At 43.7% G+C, this 17,060-nt stretch overlaps 1 protein-coding gene across 1 annotated transcript in view; it reads right to left on the bottom strand.

Annotated features, from left to right (window-relative positions):
• The window catches only part of LOC309510152 (NACHT, LRR and PYD domains-containing protein 12-like), a gene marked incomplete at its 3' end in the record, with an annotated part of 757,492 nt that overhangs the window by 511,658 nt on the left and 228,774 nt on the right, over positions 1-17,060 (bottom strand). Inside the window, exon 9 of the mRNA XM_082191218.1 lies at positions 4,530-4,700. Coding sequence (XP_082047344.1) covers positions 4,530-4,700 — 171 coding nt within the window. The remainder of the gene's footprint in view (positions 1-4,529; positions 4,701-17,060) is intronic.

The raw sequence follows: 17,060 nt of genomic DNA, 5'->3' as shown, positions 1-17,060 counted from the left end.
CTAAAAATGAACATTTGCTGTTAATTTACTTAAAAGTTTGTTAGATTATTACTATAAATGGAACAAATAAACATAAGAAACAAAATTATGAATTTTTACAAAAAACATATCAGTGACAAACTAGCATTCACTAAAAGCAACATGCTACTGTTAAAGGGATGGTTCGGAGTAAAATCAACCTAGGGTCCTTTGCACCATGACCTTGAGCCAAACACCCCCAGAGAAGGGGTCATGCTACTGCTAACCCGGACGTCGACGTCACTTCAGTGGTTTGGGAAAAGCACGTAAAAGTCCTGGCAGAAAGCAATGCATAAGGATGCCTTAAACCATTTAAGTTTTTACACAAGGTGAAACTAAAGAGATCAAGCATAACACATTAAGTGGATGCAGTAGACAAATCAAGTTTACATTAGTAGTCTTTACTTAAAATCATTAGTTCACATATTTATTTTTATTTGGAGTGTATGCTGTATAAGTTTATAACTACTGTATAAGTTTGGTACAATTCTGAGCATTATTAGTGGGGTAATTTACGAGATACATCATAGGATCCATTAGCGCTTGCACTACGCCATCCGGCTGATTTCTCTAAATAAGCTCTAACTTTAATAATATTCAACCAAGGGAAAAAAAGCTTCTGGGGGGTGTTTGGCTCGAGGTCATGGTGTAAAGGACCCTAGGTTGATTTTACTCCGAACCATCCCTTTAACCGCCTGAAACACTTCTTTGTTGGTAAACCAGCTAATGGTGCATATCCTGACACCTACTGGAATGGAGTGTGAGGCGTTAATATCAAGGGAAAATGTAAAAAAATAAAATAAATTACCTATATTTTATTATTTTGTATAATCATGTAACTGTTATATTCAGGAAATTAATAAGAGCTTTATGACCTTTATAAGAACTATTTAGCACATTCTCTAATGTCAGAGAGCCAGAAACACTAACGAAATGCTAACGTTATAGCTAAACTGTGAACATACAGAAACACACTTGCTAAAGTTATCGTAACTGTGAACTGACAGAAACACCTATTTAAATATTAACATTACAGTTAAAGCTGCAGTCCGTAGTTTTTCCTCTTTGTCGCCATCTCTGTTCGAAATCTGCAATTGCAGTTATTCGCAGAATGATCAACTTTACGTGGGTTTTGCCTCGGCACGGCACAGCGCTGATGAATCCAATGTTTTGAGGAGAATGTGTGGCTGTCAGTCGCCGCCGGTGTGTATACTGTCATTCGCAATCACAGATACTACTTTTTGGAAGTATGACCAACATAAGAAAAAAAAAAGCATTGCAGTAAATCGCGCTGATAAAATCTAACGATCGCTTATCATATCACGCCAAACCGTGCAAATTATACTTTGTTCTCAAATTGTTAATGTTAACAACATCAGCATTGCGTGACTACATTTAATGCCCTTCCGATATTTATCCTTGTTTTCGCATGGGCCGGGTGCAGTCTCTTTTTTTCTGTAGCCACTCCGAAGTCCGAAGTCCATTTTACAGTGGGTGAATCTCCAGTTATCGTTTGTCGTTTGTCGTTTGAACCTTTCTGGATCCGCCATCAAACTGATACGTTTAATTATATCAAGTGCTGTGAGAAAAGGCTATAAATCTCCACCTCCAACATCCTCACGCAATATAGCCTACTAGCCGAGACTCTTCTTCATGTGTACAGATGTGACGTAATGACGCAAAGACGTGCTTGAATTTCCCGCAGAAATCCACCAGTGCCACTGGGATTAAAAACATTATTACAAGCTTACCGTTTTGAATCGAGCTAAGGCAAGCAGTTTTGAACACTGGCTGGTTATGTACTTGCTCAAAAAATTAGTTTGGATAATTTTTAACCCCAAAAAGTTACGGACTGCAGCTTTAAACTCTGAACCGACATGGAAAATAACGTCGACTGGTGTTATGAGATTTTTATTTCTGAAATGTTCTGTTTCAGTGGGCAGAGCTCATATTAATATTCATGAGTTTCCCGGACATGTGCGTAGAACTAGTGCTGTTCAATACAGGTTTTTTGGAGTAGACTCCGACTACAGTTAAAACCACATACACTCCCTCATTCATTAATATAACATCAGTTAAACTAAAGCTGGCACGGAGGAATGTATAATTACAAACTAAAGCCAATATGACTTTTATCTATTTTTAAAGTAAGCTACATGTAGGATAAATGTATGTGGCAAAGTTTCTGCGACAGTTCTTTGACAAGGTGTAATACGTCAGTGTCCGCATTCCTCGCTTCATTTCTTTCACTCCTTGCTTATCTAACTTTCATAGGCACTCAACTGCCATGCACTATATAGGGATTAGAGAATCAGTAAACAAGTGATAGATTTCGGACACAGAAACAGAGTCAGTATGAGAGTAGATTCCTGTGCTGGAGTCGACCCCGACTCTGGGGCTGCGTCCCAATTCAAAGGCTGCATCCTTCGAAGGCCGGACTTTAATATTCATATCATTAGATATTTGAGTAAGCTGAAACCCAGTACTTGCGTTTAAAAGTGTAATTCGTGAAGGATCCATTGCTGCTTCCCAATTCAGAGGCTGCATCCGACTGAGTCACCGTGGCACGACGAAGGCTAATCCAATTCTAAGCCTCCTTCACATGCAGCCTCCAAAAGTGTCCTTCGTTTCCTGTGAAATGAAGAATACAACAGATGGATCATTCGCTGCCTTGCCTCGTTGTGGAACTGTTGTATTTTATTTTCTGTAACAAAGATTCATAGGCCTATGTATGCATTGACATTAACTAATAGGGTCTTATTCTAAAGTGTGACCAATATTTGAAATGTACCAATGAATGTACAGTACAAAAAGTTCAGAAACGTACATCCACTTGGTACACTTACAAGAGTAGGAAGATGAAGACAGATCAATTAGGGAATAATAAGGTAACATGATGCATGATGTTGTGTACCTCCACAGCTCAATAGCTGGATTTGGCCAGTCCGTCGGGCCTGAGAGTCGCCTTGAGGTAAGAAATCTCAACTTGAGCTCCCAAGCTGAGCTCAACCAGAGCCTGACAATAAACCTACATTAATATTAACCAAACAAACTACAAATTAATAAAACTAGAAAAATAAAACTGTGAAAAGACTGTTAATAATGTTTTATTTAATATTTTTTATAAGGGTGGCCCGATTATGATTTTCTATTGTGGATTCCAATTTTTTTCAAGCAAATTGGCCAATTCCAATAACTGACCTTTTTTCCTTTAAGCAAATGTATTTGTTGTTTATTTGCTCTATAACATCTGTCTCCAGCCATTTGAAATGTAATCCTGATGCAAACAAAGAGGCTACACACATGTAGCATGATAATTTTTTTTTTAAATTTAAATTAGATTGTATAATTTCAAGATTTAAAGCAAAAACAAAATGGTCTGACTTTTGTTTTGTGAAATTATGCTAGAAGACACCTGCACAAAACAAAAACAGCAGACGGACTGAATGAAAACGCAAATTCACTTTCTGTCAGTAGGTGGCGCTTGGGAAAAAATGTCTAGGCTATATATAGCTATGCCACTTTATTATTTATTGTGCATTTCCCCTTTAAGAGCCACTATCACTGCATGAAAAGACTCAAATCCGGCAAAATACGGGCATGGTAAACTCCAGTGTAATTTGATGTTTGCCGGATGTATGTGGGAAAAAGCGGATCAGAGTAACATGGAACAGTATATTTCCAGATAGACTGTATATTTCCAGATAGACTCACACTGGTGCATAGACATATAAACACTAGATGTCGCCTTGTCTACGGCAGTTCATTGGAACGAATGTCTTTAAGGCGACATCTAGTGTATATATCTATGCACCAGTCTGCGTACACGACAGATCAGATCACTCGGACATGTCTGCGTATAAGAGGTAAAAACGATATAAATACTGTTCGTTTTCTCACACAAACCGCTCGTTTCGTGTCTTAGGCCATCAATGTGTACTTACGATGGGGAATTGTTTAATTTGGACGACGGGGAATTGTTTTAATTTGGACTCTGTGCTTGTGTTTTGAGACCGTGACCATAGACCTGCATTATATGACTGACAGACAAGAACGGTTTGACCTAAAAATATCAAAATTGAAACTACTGCGGAAAAAAAGACACCTACATCTTGGATGCCCTTGAGGTAAGCTAACACATACCAAAAATGAATTTCAAAGTGAACTATCCCTTTAAAGAGTTAAAAGGAATAGTCAAACATTCGCTAACAATTAATGATCCACAGATATCATTAAAACCTTTTCATTCATGGAGTCAGATGAAATAACCAGAGAATACATATTCAGATGTATTGCATTTAATCAAAAAATACTTTGCCTCGAGAAAAGGACAGTAACACGTTAAGACCTTCCGCGCTGGTCGGATGCCGGACTTTGGGCCGATTTAGCGTGAGCTTACAAATCACTTACAGTTCAATAAGCTCAATAACACAGCAGCAGAAAAAGGCTGAACATTTCAAATATAGGAGACTTTACATTGTGTTTCATGTGTGAGTCATATATGATCTTACCACAGTGTCTCCAGTTTACAGTGAGGATCCTCCAGTACAGCAGAGAGCAGATGAACTGAATCTCCTAGTTTATTCTCAGACAAATCCAGTTCTCTCAGGTGTGAGGGGTTTGATCTCAGAGCTGAAGCCAGAGCAGAACAACCTTCATCTGTGACTCCACAACGACATAACCTGTAGAGAACAATGACACACTCTTCACTCTCTCAGTTCAGATCAGATCAGTTTAACACAAGGGTCCGCAGCCGTACTGCAGGGGGTCCGTCAATTAATGCTTGATCACAAATAATTTTTTGTAAAAAAATTAAAACATGGGTAAAAAACATCACAAAGTCAAATTTAAATATAAGCACTCTCAAACGAATGCAAGATCTTCCTCAAACAACCTTCATCTGTGACTCCACAATATTTCAACCTGTAGAGAACAATGACGCTGTGTAAACAGTGTGTAAAATGACCATTTTATTAAAGATTGCAATGTGTGATGTGATTTGAATGTAGTGACAAGCAATGTCACTATATTGTACACTGCTTTATAAAGGATGCCGGTTCTCCATGAACTTGAGGAGAAACTGAGGGACAAATACCATGCAGTGCTGTAACTATGGAGTGATAAAGAGATAACATTAATAACACCTGAAGTGTAACTTTATCAATTAAATGTACTATATTTTAGTTCAATAATATTAATTTAATATTTTGAAGATATTTTTGTTTCTAAATATTTGTCCAATAATGATCCATTAATGGCCATTTAAAATAATATTTTTTTCTAATATGTTTATTACTTATATTACAATTAGATTTCATGCTTAGCATTTAGCATGCTAATATATGCTATTGCTAATTAATAGTTTCGTAGCAATCTAATACAATCTTATAACTCAGTCATGTGACACAAATATAAGAAATTGAATGAATTAATCCAGTTAGGGAACCATATTAAAATCACTTTAAAACTTCTTCATTGGGTTACTTGGAAATGACTTGATTCCACGATGTTGACATTATGTGAACAAATTATCTTTGTTGAACTTAATTGGTTCATGTGGAACTGATGTGCATGATTCAATCATTTAAATCCAACACACTTTTTCAGTGCATTGTTTTCTGTATTTTAAAACGAATTTTGGATTTACTGTAAATCCCTCTGGTCCTCTTCGTTTAGGGGTCACACTTGGCTCCTTCACAGTCAAAAGTGACCGAAGCCATGTAATTTTGTAAATGTAATTTTTTTTTGCTTTTTTTTTTTTTCAGGAAAACCAATGTAATATATTTTTGTTCAATAATATTTTTTTATTATTATTTCGAATTTAGAAAGGTTTCTATGGTACTATGCAATAATTATAAATAAAAAAATGTATGAGCATTTTGTTCCATTAGAATTCATATTTTTATTTGTATTATTATTATTTTTCAATAAATGCAACATGTCACATTAGTGCAGGCCTTTAAAATCCATTTTTTGAAGTGAGAAAAGCGTCATCCAGTGGCGTTAAAAAGTAAAAACTTGTGTAATGTCGTGTAACCGCCTGTAGGCTGTACTGTTGCTCCCTATATAAATACATAGAGAGGCTTTTTGATTCCCATTGTTTTTTTTAGACATGATTTCTCCATTTTATTCGTTTTTTTTTAATTTATTTGGATATATATTAGACATTCTAAAAGACTATTTTTGTCAAGTTTTAGATAATTTTGTTACATAAGTATCAGGTTTTGCATTATGATTACAATCAAACAATAATGTTTGGTTAGAAAAGGAACACAATGCAAGCATTTTTGTTAATCAGTATTTGATCATTAAAAAAATCTAACAAAATAAGGGATGGATAGTGATAATTCAAAACACTTTATACAGACATTTTGCAATTAATTGGTATTTTATTCAGTTTAATTCTATAAATGGTAATAAAACTTCAGAAGGGAACAGCAATTATGATCCAACAGCAAAAACAATAAAATAACAACAGCAAACAATCATTATCAAACTGTAGGTTAAAAAACAGGAATAAAAATGTAATTATAATAATAAATATTATTTTAACTATGTACATACAAACTGTAATTATTTTATGTATTGTTGCATATGCAGCAGATATCAGGAACACCTATTATCTGAACAATATAATAGCCTTTGTAATGTTTGAAACCTCATTGTCTTAACTCTCGCCTCCAGATTTATAAGTCCTTGACCACCTTCTACAACTGGGAGATACAAAACTCCAGGAGGAAGCCAATGATAACCATCCCAAAAGAATTTAACAAAGACTTTTTGAATACCAGTCAATAACTCTTCAGGGGGATTCAACACTGTAAATCTGTGCCACAACATTGAGGCTGCCAGATTATTAACGATTAAACATCTCCCTCTGAAAGATAACCTCGGGAGAATCCATCTCCACTTCTGTAGTTTCCCCACAATTTTATCAACTAATCCTTCCCAATCATTTTTCATATAAGTATCAAATCCTAAATATACCCCAAGAACTTTAAAACCATCTTTGATCCATTCACATTGTTGTGGGATTTGAGGAGGATCTATATCCCTCCATTCGCCTAACAGAAGGGATGTACATTTATCCCAATTGATTCTAGCAGATGTAGCTTTTTGAAAAGTTTTCAAACTAGAAGTCAAAGCAGCCATATCATCAATGTTCCTTATGAAAACAGTTATATCATCAGCATAAGCTGTGAGTTTTACAGGTGGGATCTCTGGAAAACGTACTCGGTTACTAACGTAACCTCGGTTCTCTCTAGAGAGGAAACGAGTACTGCGTAAGTCTTACGCTAGGGGAAAATCTCTTTTCCGCGAGATACTGAAGCCAAAAAATTATCCTTAATTTTGAAATAATGTAAAACGCGTTGCGGCAGCATGCAGACATAGGCGAGACGGCTTGCGCGCCTATTGGCTGCCCTGCGGCAACTGCAGCAGCCTATCGATAAGGCCCTATCGTGACGTCAGTACCAATGGGGGCGCTTCGCGCCCAATACGTCACGTCCCGCCGAAACGGGCGTGGCCTGGGGCTATAAATATAGCATCGAAAGGCTAGCTTACCGTTTTTTCATCGCCGGAGCGAACCGGAGCGTGCGCAGGCACGGCAAGATACGCAGTACTCGTTAGAGTTCTCAACGGGTCGGGTCGGCCCGACAAACCCGACGGGACCCGCGGGTTCGGGCCGGGTTCGGGTCGAAAATATAAGCAAATGACTCGGGTCGGGTCGGACCTCGGGCTTAATCTTTTCCGCTCAGTAAAAAACAAAACAAAATTCATTTATTAATCATCGCTTCTGTTCACCGTAAAGAAAGTCTGGCTGCTGTGTGCAACGTGCATCATGGAGAGGGGCGGGGGCAGACGCCGCTGCGTGCACGCCTTTAGCCTGGAGAAGAAGATGGAGTTGGTGAAAAGTAAACTTGCCGCAGGTGAATTCACCGTCGCTACTAGGCCTACAGCCTATTTATATATTTAAAGTTTATTGTTTCAGTTGTTTGTATTGTTAAAAGGCGTGAACATTAAAGGTTGATTTGGATTCGCGTCTGCTGGTCATGATAATACGTGTATGAGAAAAAAAATTCCGACGCGGCGTCGGGCCGCGGGCCAGGTTCGGGCAGATAATTCATGTTGATGTGTCGGGTTACATCGGGTCCGGGCTTTAAAAGCCACGGGCCGGGTCGGGTCGGGTTGTAATTTTCAGGCCCGTTGAGAACTCTAGTACTCGTTTCCTCTCTAGACGTTCTCTTACGAGAGGTACTCTCGTACTGCGTAAGTCTTACGCTAGGGGAAACAGTGTAAAACGCCGTGCATGCTAAGATCCAGCACCAAAGTCCCAAGGGCAAGTGCCCGGGCTCATATAGTACATGATCATAAGTGACTCACAGAGAGCCCAGGAAGAGTGGCTAGAATAGCATCATTCCTATAATAATGTAGCATCCTATAAGAAACAGTTATAGTGATGGTATTTTATTCAGTCAGGGCGACCCCGGCCTGGACTGATGAATATAGTGGGTCTTACACACTGCCCATAAAGCTGCGCGATCTATAAACGAGCGTTGCTCAAGCCATTTCGGTATTCTGGGCCGGACACATTCGGGGCAGACAGTACCGATTTTTAGACCGAAAGCAGCTTAGCTTGCAGAGCGGGAACCTCTAGGTTATAAAACCTTATAAATGTAGACGGGGAGGCCCAGCCTGCCGCCATACAGATATCTTGCAAGGCAATCCCACTAGACCAAGCCCACGACGAGGCCACGCCTCTCGTGGAGTGCGCTCTGACACCTAATGGGCACTGCAAGCCCTTAGAGGTGTAAGCCAGCGCTATAGCATCGACTATCCATCTGGATAGACTCTGTTTCGACACGGCGAGTCCCTTAGAACGTCCGTAGAGTGAAACAAAGAGCTGCTCCGTCTGTCTGAAAACAGACGTGCGGGACACATAAGCCCTTAACGCCCTGACCGGGCAAAGGAAGCTGGCGTCCTTCTCCTCGTTAGAGACCGGCAGGGCAGACAGGGAAATCACCTGGGCCCTGAACGGTGTGTTGAGGGATTTAGGGACGTACCCGTGCCTCGGTTTGAGTATGACTTTCGAGTCATTTGGCCCAAACTCCATACACGTCGCGCTCACTGAGAGCGCTTGTAAGTCCCCTATGCGCTTTACTGAAGCGAGAGCCAGAAGAAACACTGTTTTGAAAGACAAGTGTTTGATATCTATTGATTGGATTGGCTCAAATGGGGCACCCTTCATGGCCTCCAAGACCGTAGAAAGGTCCCATATGGGGACTGAGGGAGGTCTGGGAGGATTTAACCTCTTAGCTCCTCTAAGGAACCGAATGACCAGATCGTTCCTTCCCAGTGACTGACCAAGCGTTGGTTTAGAAAACGCTGCAATAGCCGCCACATAGACTTTGAGCGTGGATGGGGCTCTGCCTTCATCCAGTAGCTCTTGTAGGAAGGAGAGAACCTCCGTCACTCCACAGTCCAGGGGTGAAAAGCCGCGTGCTGTGCACCAGCTGGAGAACACTGACCATTTTGAGGAATAGAGCCGTCTCGTAGAGGGAGCTCTAGCCTGCATGATCGTGTTTAACACTCCCTCTGGGAGATCAGAGGGTACCCGTTGATGGCCCACGCATGTAGGGACCAAAGCTCCGGGCGAGGATGCCAGATCGAGCCCCTGGCTTGAGAGAGGAGGTCCCTCCTCACTGGTATTGGCCACGGGGCAGCGCTCGTCAGCTGCATAAGAACTGGGAACCAAGCCTGGTTCTTCCAGAACGGAGCCACCAGTGGCACTGAGCATCTGCTTTCCCTGATCCGCTCTAATACCTGAGGTAGGAGCGCGACGGGGGGAAAAGCATAGAGCGGGCAGCGGGGCCAGACGTGGGCCAGCGCATCCCTGCTCTTGGAGAAAAATTCCGGGCAGTGAGCGTTTTCTTGAGACGCAAACAGGTCTATCTTCGGTCTGCCGAATGTCTGCCACAGCAGTTGGACTGTCTGCGGATGCAGTGACCATTCTCCTGCTGGAACATTGTTCCTGGACAGTCTGTCTGGTCCCACATTCAGGTGGCCAGGCACATGCGCTGCTCTGAGCGAGCGCAAATTGTGCTGAGCCCATACCAGGAGGCGTTTCGCTAACCTGTACAGGTTTCGGGATGTGATGCCTCCCTGGCGATTTATGTAGGCTACCAATGACATGTTGTCCGAGCGGACCAAGACGTGGTGTCCTGCTATTTGGGGACGAAAGCGCCTCAGCGCGTTGTCGACTGCCATCATTTCCAGGCAGTTTATGTGCAGAAGCTTTTCCCGTTCTGACCACTGGCCGAAAAACGGTCTGCCCTCGAGCAGTGCTCCCCATCCCGAGGTGGAGGCGTCCGTAGACACCACCTTCACACTCGAGGAAGTCCCCAGGCTTACACCTGACTGGTACCAGTCGGTCGCTCTACAGGGTATCAGTGCTGAGACGCATTTTTGATCGACCTTGAGGCGAAAGAGACCTGAAGTCCACGCTCGACGCGGTACTCGCGCTTGTAGCCAGAACTGCAGTGGGCGCATGCGAAGCAGACCCAGCTGGAGAACTGTAGATGCTGCTGCCATGAGACCGAGCATCCTTTGAAACTTCTTTAGCGGGACTATAGTGCCGCGGCGGAAGGTTTCTGTCATGCGCTGAATAGTCAATCTGCGCTGTAGCGATATTTGAGCTGTCATTGACAGCGAGTCCAGTTCTGTGCCCAGAAAAGATATTCTCTGACTGGGAGACAGTGAACTTTTCGCCCAATTGACTTCGAGACCCAGATTCTCGAGATGTTCGAGTAAAATGGTTCTGTGTTCTATGAGCTCTGTATGTGACTGAGCTAGAACCAGCCAATCGTCCAAGTAGTTCAAAACTCGCATTCCCCGAAGTTTCAGGGGAGCGAGGGCTGCGTCCATGCACATCGTGAATGTACGGGGTGCTAGGGACAGGCCAAACGGTAGGACTGTGTATTGATAAGCCTGGCCCTCGAAGGCGAATCTCAAAAATTGCCTGTGACGTGACGCTATTTGTATTTGGAAATACGCGTCTTTCAGATCTATTGACACAAACCAGTCCCCGTGGCGAATTTGCGCGAGGATTTTCTTGGTTGTGAGCATTCTGAACCGGCGTTTTGAAAGCGCTTCGTTCAGTTGTCTTAGATCTAGAATGGGTCTGAGACCCCCGTCTTTTTTCGGAACCAGAAAATATCTGCTGTATAGCCCCCCTTCGCTCTGAGCTTGAGATAAAGGCTCTATTGCCCCTTTGCTCAACAGTTTCGCAATTTCGGCACGAAGTACGTTTGCTACTTCCTTTTCTACCGTGGTTTCGATTCGCGCCGCACAACGGCGGGGACGTCGAGCGAACTGTAGCGAATAGCCTCTTTCTATAATGTTCAGCACCCATTCTGATACACCGGGAAGCTTTGCCCACGCATTTGCATGCATAGCTAAGGGTTGAATGAGATCGGAGCTCTGGCCGTGACATAGTGGCGGCCGGGGAGCTTCGGTATGCTGTATTATAGACACCGCATTTGCAGCGCTCGAGGCGGGGAGTGTGCTGATCACAGCGGGCGGTTCGCCCGCGCTCGGCTCTCTCATGGCGGGTAGCTGAGAGACGGCGAGCGTGGGGGAAACCGAGGGATTCGTCATGTCTGTGAGTGAATGTGGGCGCAGGACAGCGGGCACATTTGCACTGAAAACACCGTCGACCTGAGTCGGCTGTATGTGTGTTGGTTTCGTTTTTACAGAAACCGAGAGACATGCAGTGTGTAGTGTTTGTGGGCACTGGGATGTGGGCACGCTCACTACATTCTGTGCGCAATCGACATGAGTCGATTTTATGTGCGCGAGCCCTGTGGGGCGGGCTGTGTCTGTGTGTAGGAATGGGCACTGGGCAGTGGGCATTTTTACTACACTCATAACACCGTCGGCCGTGGCCGGAATACCAGAAAATACACTCTTTACAGGATTTATCTGGGTCGCCGTAAAAACGGCGTTTGTGTACAGGCAAGCGGGTAGTGTAACCGACTTGTTTACTGCAGAGTACACTGGAACAGTCGCATGTAATGGAACTGAATGAGCGAGAAGTTTTGGTGGAAGCCCGGCCGCAGCAGGACTTAAACACCGTCGTTTTCCTAAGCTGGCTAGGAAGACTTTGAGGCCTCGGGCTTTATCTCAATCTTCGGCCGAGACCCACGCGGAGGGGGGCGGCGGCCGGCAGAGCGAGAGCGCGGTCTCTGGTCCCGGGCCTGTCGACGCTGTTTAGAGCGGCCTGATGCGGAGCTAGAGCGCTTTGGCAAAAAGTGCTTCATGGCCTGCGACGTCTTTTGTACCTCGGCGAATCTGTCCGCGAAATCCTTGACGGACGATCCGAAGAGGCCAGTTGCAGAAACGGGGGCGTCGAGGAACACAGAGCGCTCCGAGTCCGGCATTTCTGAAAGCGTCAGCCAGAGGTGTCTCTCAGCAACGGTGAGAGAGGCCATGCTCCGCCCTATGGCCTGTGCAGCGGATTTTGTAGCGTGGAGAGCGAGGTCCGTAGCGCTCCTTAAATCCGCCACGTTGACTGCTTCCGTGCCTTCCTCGTCCAGCTTTCGGAGAAGGTTAGCTTGGAAGATCTGGAGAGTGGCCATAGTGTGTAGCGCTGATGCAGCCTGCCCAGCGGCGGTGTAAGCGCGACTGTGCAGGGTAGATGTAGCGCGGCAGGCTTTTGATGGTAGCGCCGTCTTAGTCCGCCGTCCAGCAGAGGGCGGGCAAAGATGGGCTGCTACTGCCTCCTCCACCAGAGGAAGAGCGAGGTATCCTCTGTCTTTAGCACCGTCCACCACGGAGAATGCCGCTGAAGCAGAGGAGCGCAGCCTGGCTGAGAAAGGGGCGCTCCAAGACTTTGCCAGTTCTTCATGAAGCTCAGGAAGAAACGGGGCGGGTCTTGAGGGCGTAGAAACGCGGTCCCCTTGCAGGAAACAACCGTCCAGACGGTTGCGTGTAGGCTCGGCGGGCGCGGACCACTCGAGGCCGAGGCTCTCTGTGGCCTGTGTGAGCAGACGCATCAGCTCAGCTTCAATACTGGCCCGTTTTCCTGACGACTCGCGGGCAGAAGAAGGGGCGAGGTCCACAGAGCTCACCCAATCCTCGCTGTCTGACGCCAGGATAGAGCAGTTGTCCTCCTCGAAAACTGCCGCTTCTTCTTTGTCATCTCCGGCGGAAGCGGCGGCCAACGGCGGCCACTGTCCGGGAGTGAGAGACTCGAGTGAAGCAGACGGCGAAGCTGGCAGGCGAACCGGCGAGCTTCTCTCGGTGGGAGGAGGCTCAGGGATCCGCTGAGCACGGCGCTTCTTACGGCGCGGCGTCACAGCGGGAAGTGCAGGCTCGTGGAAGGTTGCCATGCGAGTCCTCAGAGTCGCCAAAGGCATAAGCTCGCAGTGAGGGCATCCGCCGTCGGCGAGCGCTAGAGCTGCATGTCCTTCACCCAGGCAGGAAACGCAGATGACATGGCGGTCCCCGTCGCTGAGTGGGGCTCGGCACGAGCCACAGGATGGACGAGACATCTTAAAAAAGACGCTCTGCTCTTTTTGTGAAGGAGTGTGAGTCGCGGCGGCGAACACACACTAGCAGTGAAAAGGATATGACGCCGGATAGCGTAGCAGGAACGGCGGTTGAAGGCGGCGCGGCCAGCGACTCCAGGTACCGTGCTCGTCCCGCTGAAAGGCTTTTTCCACGGCGCGGCTTCTTCTCTCTGGATCCAGCGATGCGTGAGCTCCGCTGAAGAGATGAAAAATCGGTAAGCTAGCCTTTCGATGCTATATTTATAGCCCAAGGCCACGCCCGTTTCGGCGGGACGTGACGTATTGGGCGCGAAGCGCCCCCATTGGTACTGACGTCACGATAGGGCCTTATCGATAGGCTGCTGCAGTTGCCGCAGGGCAGCCAATAGGCGCGCAAGCCGTCTCGCCTATGTCTGCATGCTGCCGCAACGCGTTTTACATTATTTCAAAATTAAGGATAATTTTTTGGCTTCAGTATCTCGCGGAAAAGAGATTTTCCCCTAGCGTAAGACTTACGCAGTACGAGAGTACCTCTCGTAAGAGAACCAGGAATACAGAATCCATATAGTCGTTTCCTCAAATGTGACAACAAAGGCTCAATAGAAATTGAATATAGAAGTCCTGAAAGAGGGCATCCTTGTCGTATACCTCTTGTTACTGCAAAAGGTCTAGTTAGACAACCATTAATCTTAAGCATACTAGATGTTTCACTGTAAAGCAGTTTAATACAAGAGACAAATTGTGGTCCAAAGCCAAAGGCCTTCAGAGTCTTTAGTAAATAAAAGTGATCCACTCTGTCAAAAGCTTTTTCTTGATCTAAAGATAAGAGTCCAATATCAATTTGATGTTTTTTAGCAACTGCAATAATGTCTCTTAGCAAAAACAAGTTGTCGAAAATTGTCCGCTCAGGGATACAGTATGACTGATCTTCATGAATTATAGTTGCCATACATTTCTTCAACTTATTAGTTATAGCTTTTGACAGTATCTTAAAATCAGTACACAGCAACGACACAGGGCGCCAATTCTACAAAAGTCCAAGATCTCCTTTCTTAGGGATTAATGTCAACACTGCCCTCCGACAGCTTAGGGGTAAAACACCTTGATTAAAGGACTCCAAAAAAACATCATACAAATCATGTCCAATCACATTCCAAAAGCTTTTAAAAAACTCAGCAGAGAGATCATCCACACCAGAAGATTTGCCACTGTTCAGCCCTTGCACAGCACTTGAAAGCTCATCAAAAGTCAAGAATTCTTCCAATTCCATCTTTTCTTCTTTAGACAACTGTGGAAGATCTAGAAGAAGTTCTTCAACTGCTACTTCATCACAAAATTCGGACTGATAAAGTTTTTCATAAAAAGTCTATCATTTCTCGTTGATTGGTTATTTCTTTGCCATTAGGAAGTTTCAGTTTGTGAAAAAATTTCTGCTCTTTAGATTTTTTTCTCCAGTCCGAAAAAAAAAAGCAGTTGGAGCATCCATTTCATTGCACTTCACATATCTTGTTCTGACAAGTGTCTCCTTCTCCTGCTCTTCCAATAAATCCTTCAAAAGGCCTTTGTTCTCTTTAATGATATCACCTCCTCCCTGATTGCGGAGGCTTTGTTGAAGAATTTCTTGCTCTATCATCTTCATCTTCACTTTCAAGTTCTCAGTATTATTTGCTGTGTATTGTTGACAAAAAACCTTTATCTGGACTTTTCCCCATTGACTAAGAGATGAATAACTACCTCTCTCTTCTCTCCAAGACTTCCACAAAAGACCAAAAGAGTGCACAAAGATGTGATCTTGAAGTAATGTATTATTAAAGTGCCACTGTGACTTATAGGATTTAGGTGACAAGACAGACATAGACATAGAGATATAATGATGATCTGATATAGATGTAGGGGAAATACGATTACAAAAAAATCTTCCTTTATTGCATTCCTCAATATAAAAACGATCCAATCTGGCAGCAGAAACCTTATTTGAATAAATTTTCAGCCAAGTATATTGTTTAACTTGAGGATAAACATCCCTCCACAAATCTACAAGACTATGTCTATTAATTAAAGATTTAAGAACATCAGGTTTTTCCTGGCTGAAAATGAGGCGGAGGTAGCAAAATCCGATAGCTCGGTACCTCTAGGGGGGTCCGGGGGCATGCCCCCCCGTAATAAAATTTTGTACATTTCAAAGATAAATGCATTAATCTGGTGCATCTTTTTATGTATAATGACCACTAGAAGGTGAAAAAAAAAAAACTTTTTACAAGCATGTATTTATTTATTTTTAGGCATTTTAATAATCAGATAATTTGATTTTATTTACAGTTCATAGGGGGCCATGAAATTACAAAACAGTACTAGTAAATTACGTGACTGCTACTTGTGATAGCTTATTTTATAAAAACGGCAGAAGAATTTCGGCTATTGCCTAAGTCAGGCTGGCTCTATGGATATATTTTAAGTAACCTAACTAGTTTGAGAGCCGAAGCTTAAGAAAAACAGTATCGGTACCTGGCTGTGACAAGTGAAGGCACTTCGATGCTGCAGAGAAGGTGCTTCTTGACTTTCGTGCGTCTGTGGAGGTTGTGATAACTGACAGGTGATGTTGAAAAGGGGGAGGGGCAGCGGCTCGTGCGGTTTCGCAGAAATTTACCTTGCTCCGTTTGAGACAAGCACGTTTAGGTGCTTAAAGCCCTGCATTTCAGCCCGAGCCCGACGTGCCAATATTATTATTATTGACTTATTTATGCCCCTAGGGCCGGGCTTCGGGCCAATTCTCACGTCATAATTCACATGCGGCCCGGGCCTCAGGCTTTTTTTGGGTTATCCTTCTTTTTATATTTTTAGACATTAATTTAAAAAATATGAGAAGCTGACGACGACGATAGAAAAACAAACATAGAAAGACATTTCATAACCTCATAACTTTCATAATCTTATAAATACACAGTGACATATGACTGACATGACAGTCTCATGCACGCACGCACGCACACACACATACGCACGCACGCACACACACACAGAAGGTTTCCCATCAGCGCGACCCACGATTCACCTCATGTGCAAATAATGGAGAATATTATTTGAGAATTTTTTGCACTCTTGATGTTGTAGAGTGTCACCCCTTTACTACGGTGTACTTTTTTTTAGAATCGTGTCCGATTTGTAGATTGTACAGACAAAAATTCCGAGAATTTTTGTGTTTTTGTAAATTTCCCATTCATTTCCTATGGGTCGGTCATTTTTGACCGAAGACCACAAGTGTGACTATTTTTTTTACGACCACTTAGCATGCTCGGATCATGACCTCAATTTTTTTTTGTATTCACATACCTAATCCCAGAAAAGTCACCAAGTATCATAACCTTCCGATGAAGCTGTGATTTTTAGAAATTCAAAACAGAAAATTATTCGGTCACAAATGACCGAGGACCATCAGAGGGTTAATTTAATTGGTTTAGATAGGCTATTGCTCCTTTCGTTTGCGAGCGCTGGTTC

The sequence above is a fragment of the Leuciscus leuciscus genome (assembly GCF_965113295.1).
Source record: "Leuciscus leuciscus genome assembly, contig: SUPER_11_unloc_3, whole genome shotgun sequence".
NCBI lineage: Eukaryota > Metazoa > Chordata > Actinopteri > Cypriniformes > Leuciscidae > Leuciscus > Leuciscus leuciscus.
The sequence above is the reverse complement of the archived record's forward strand: the minus strand, read 5'-3'. Positions and strand labels throughout refer to the sequence as shown.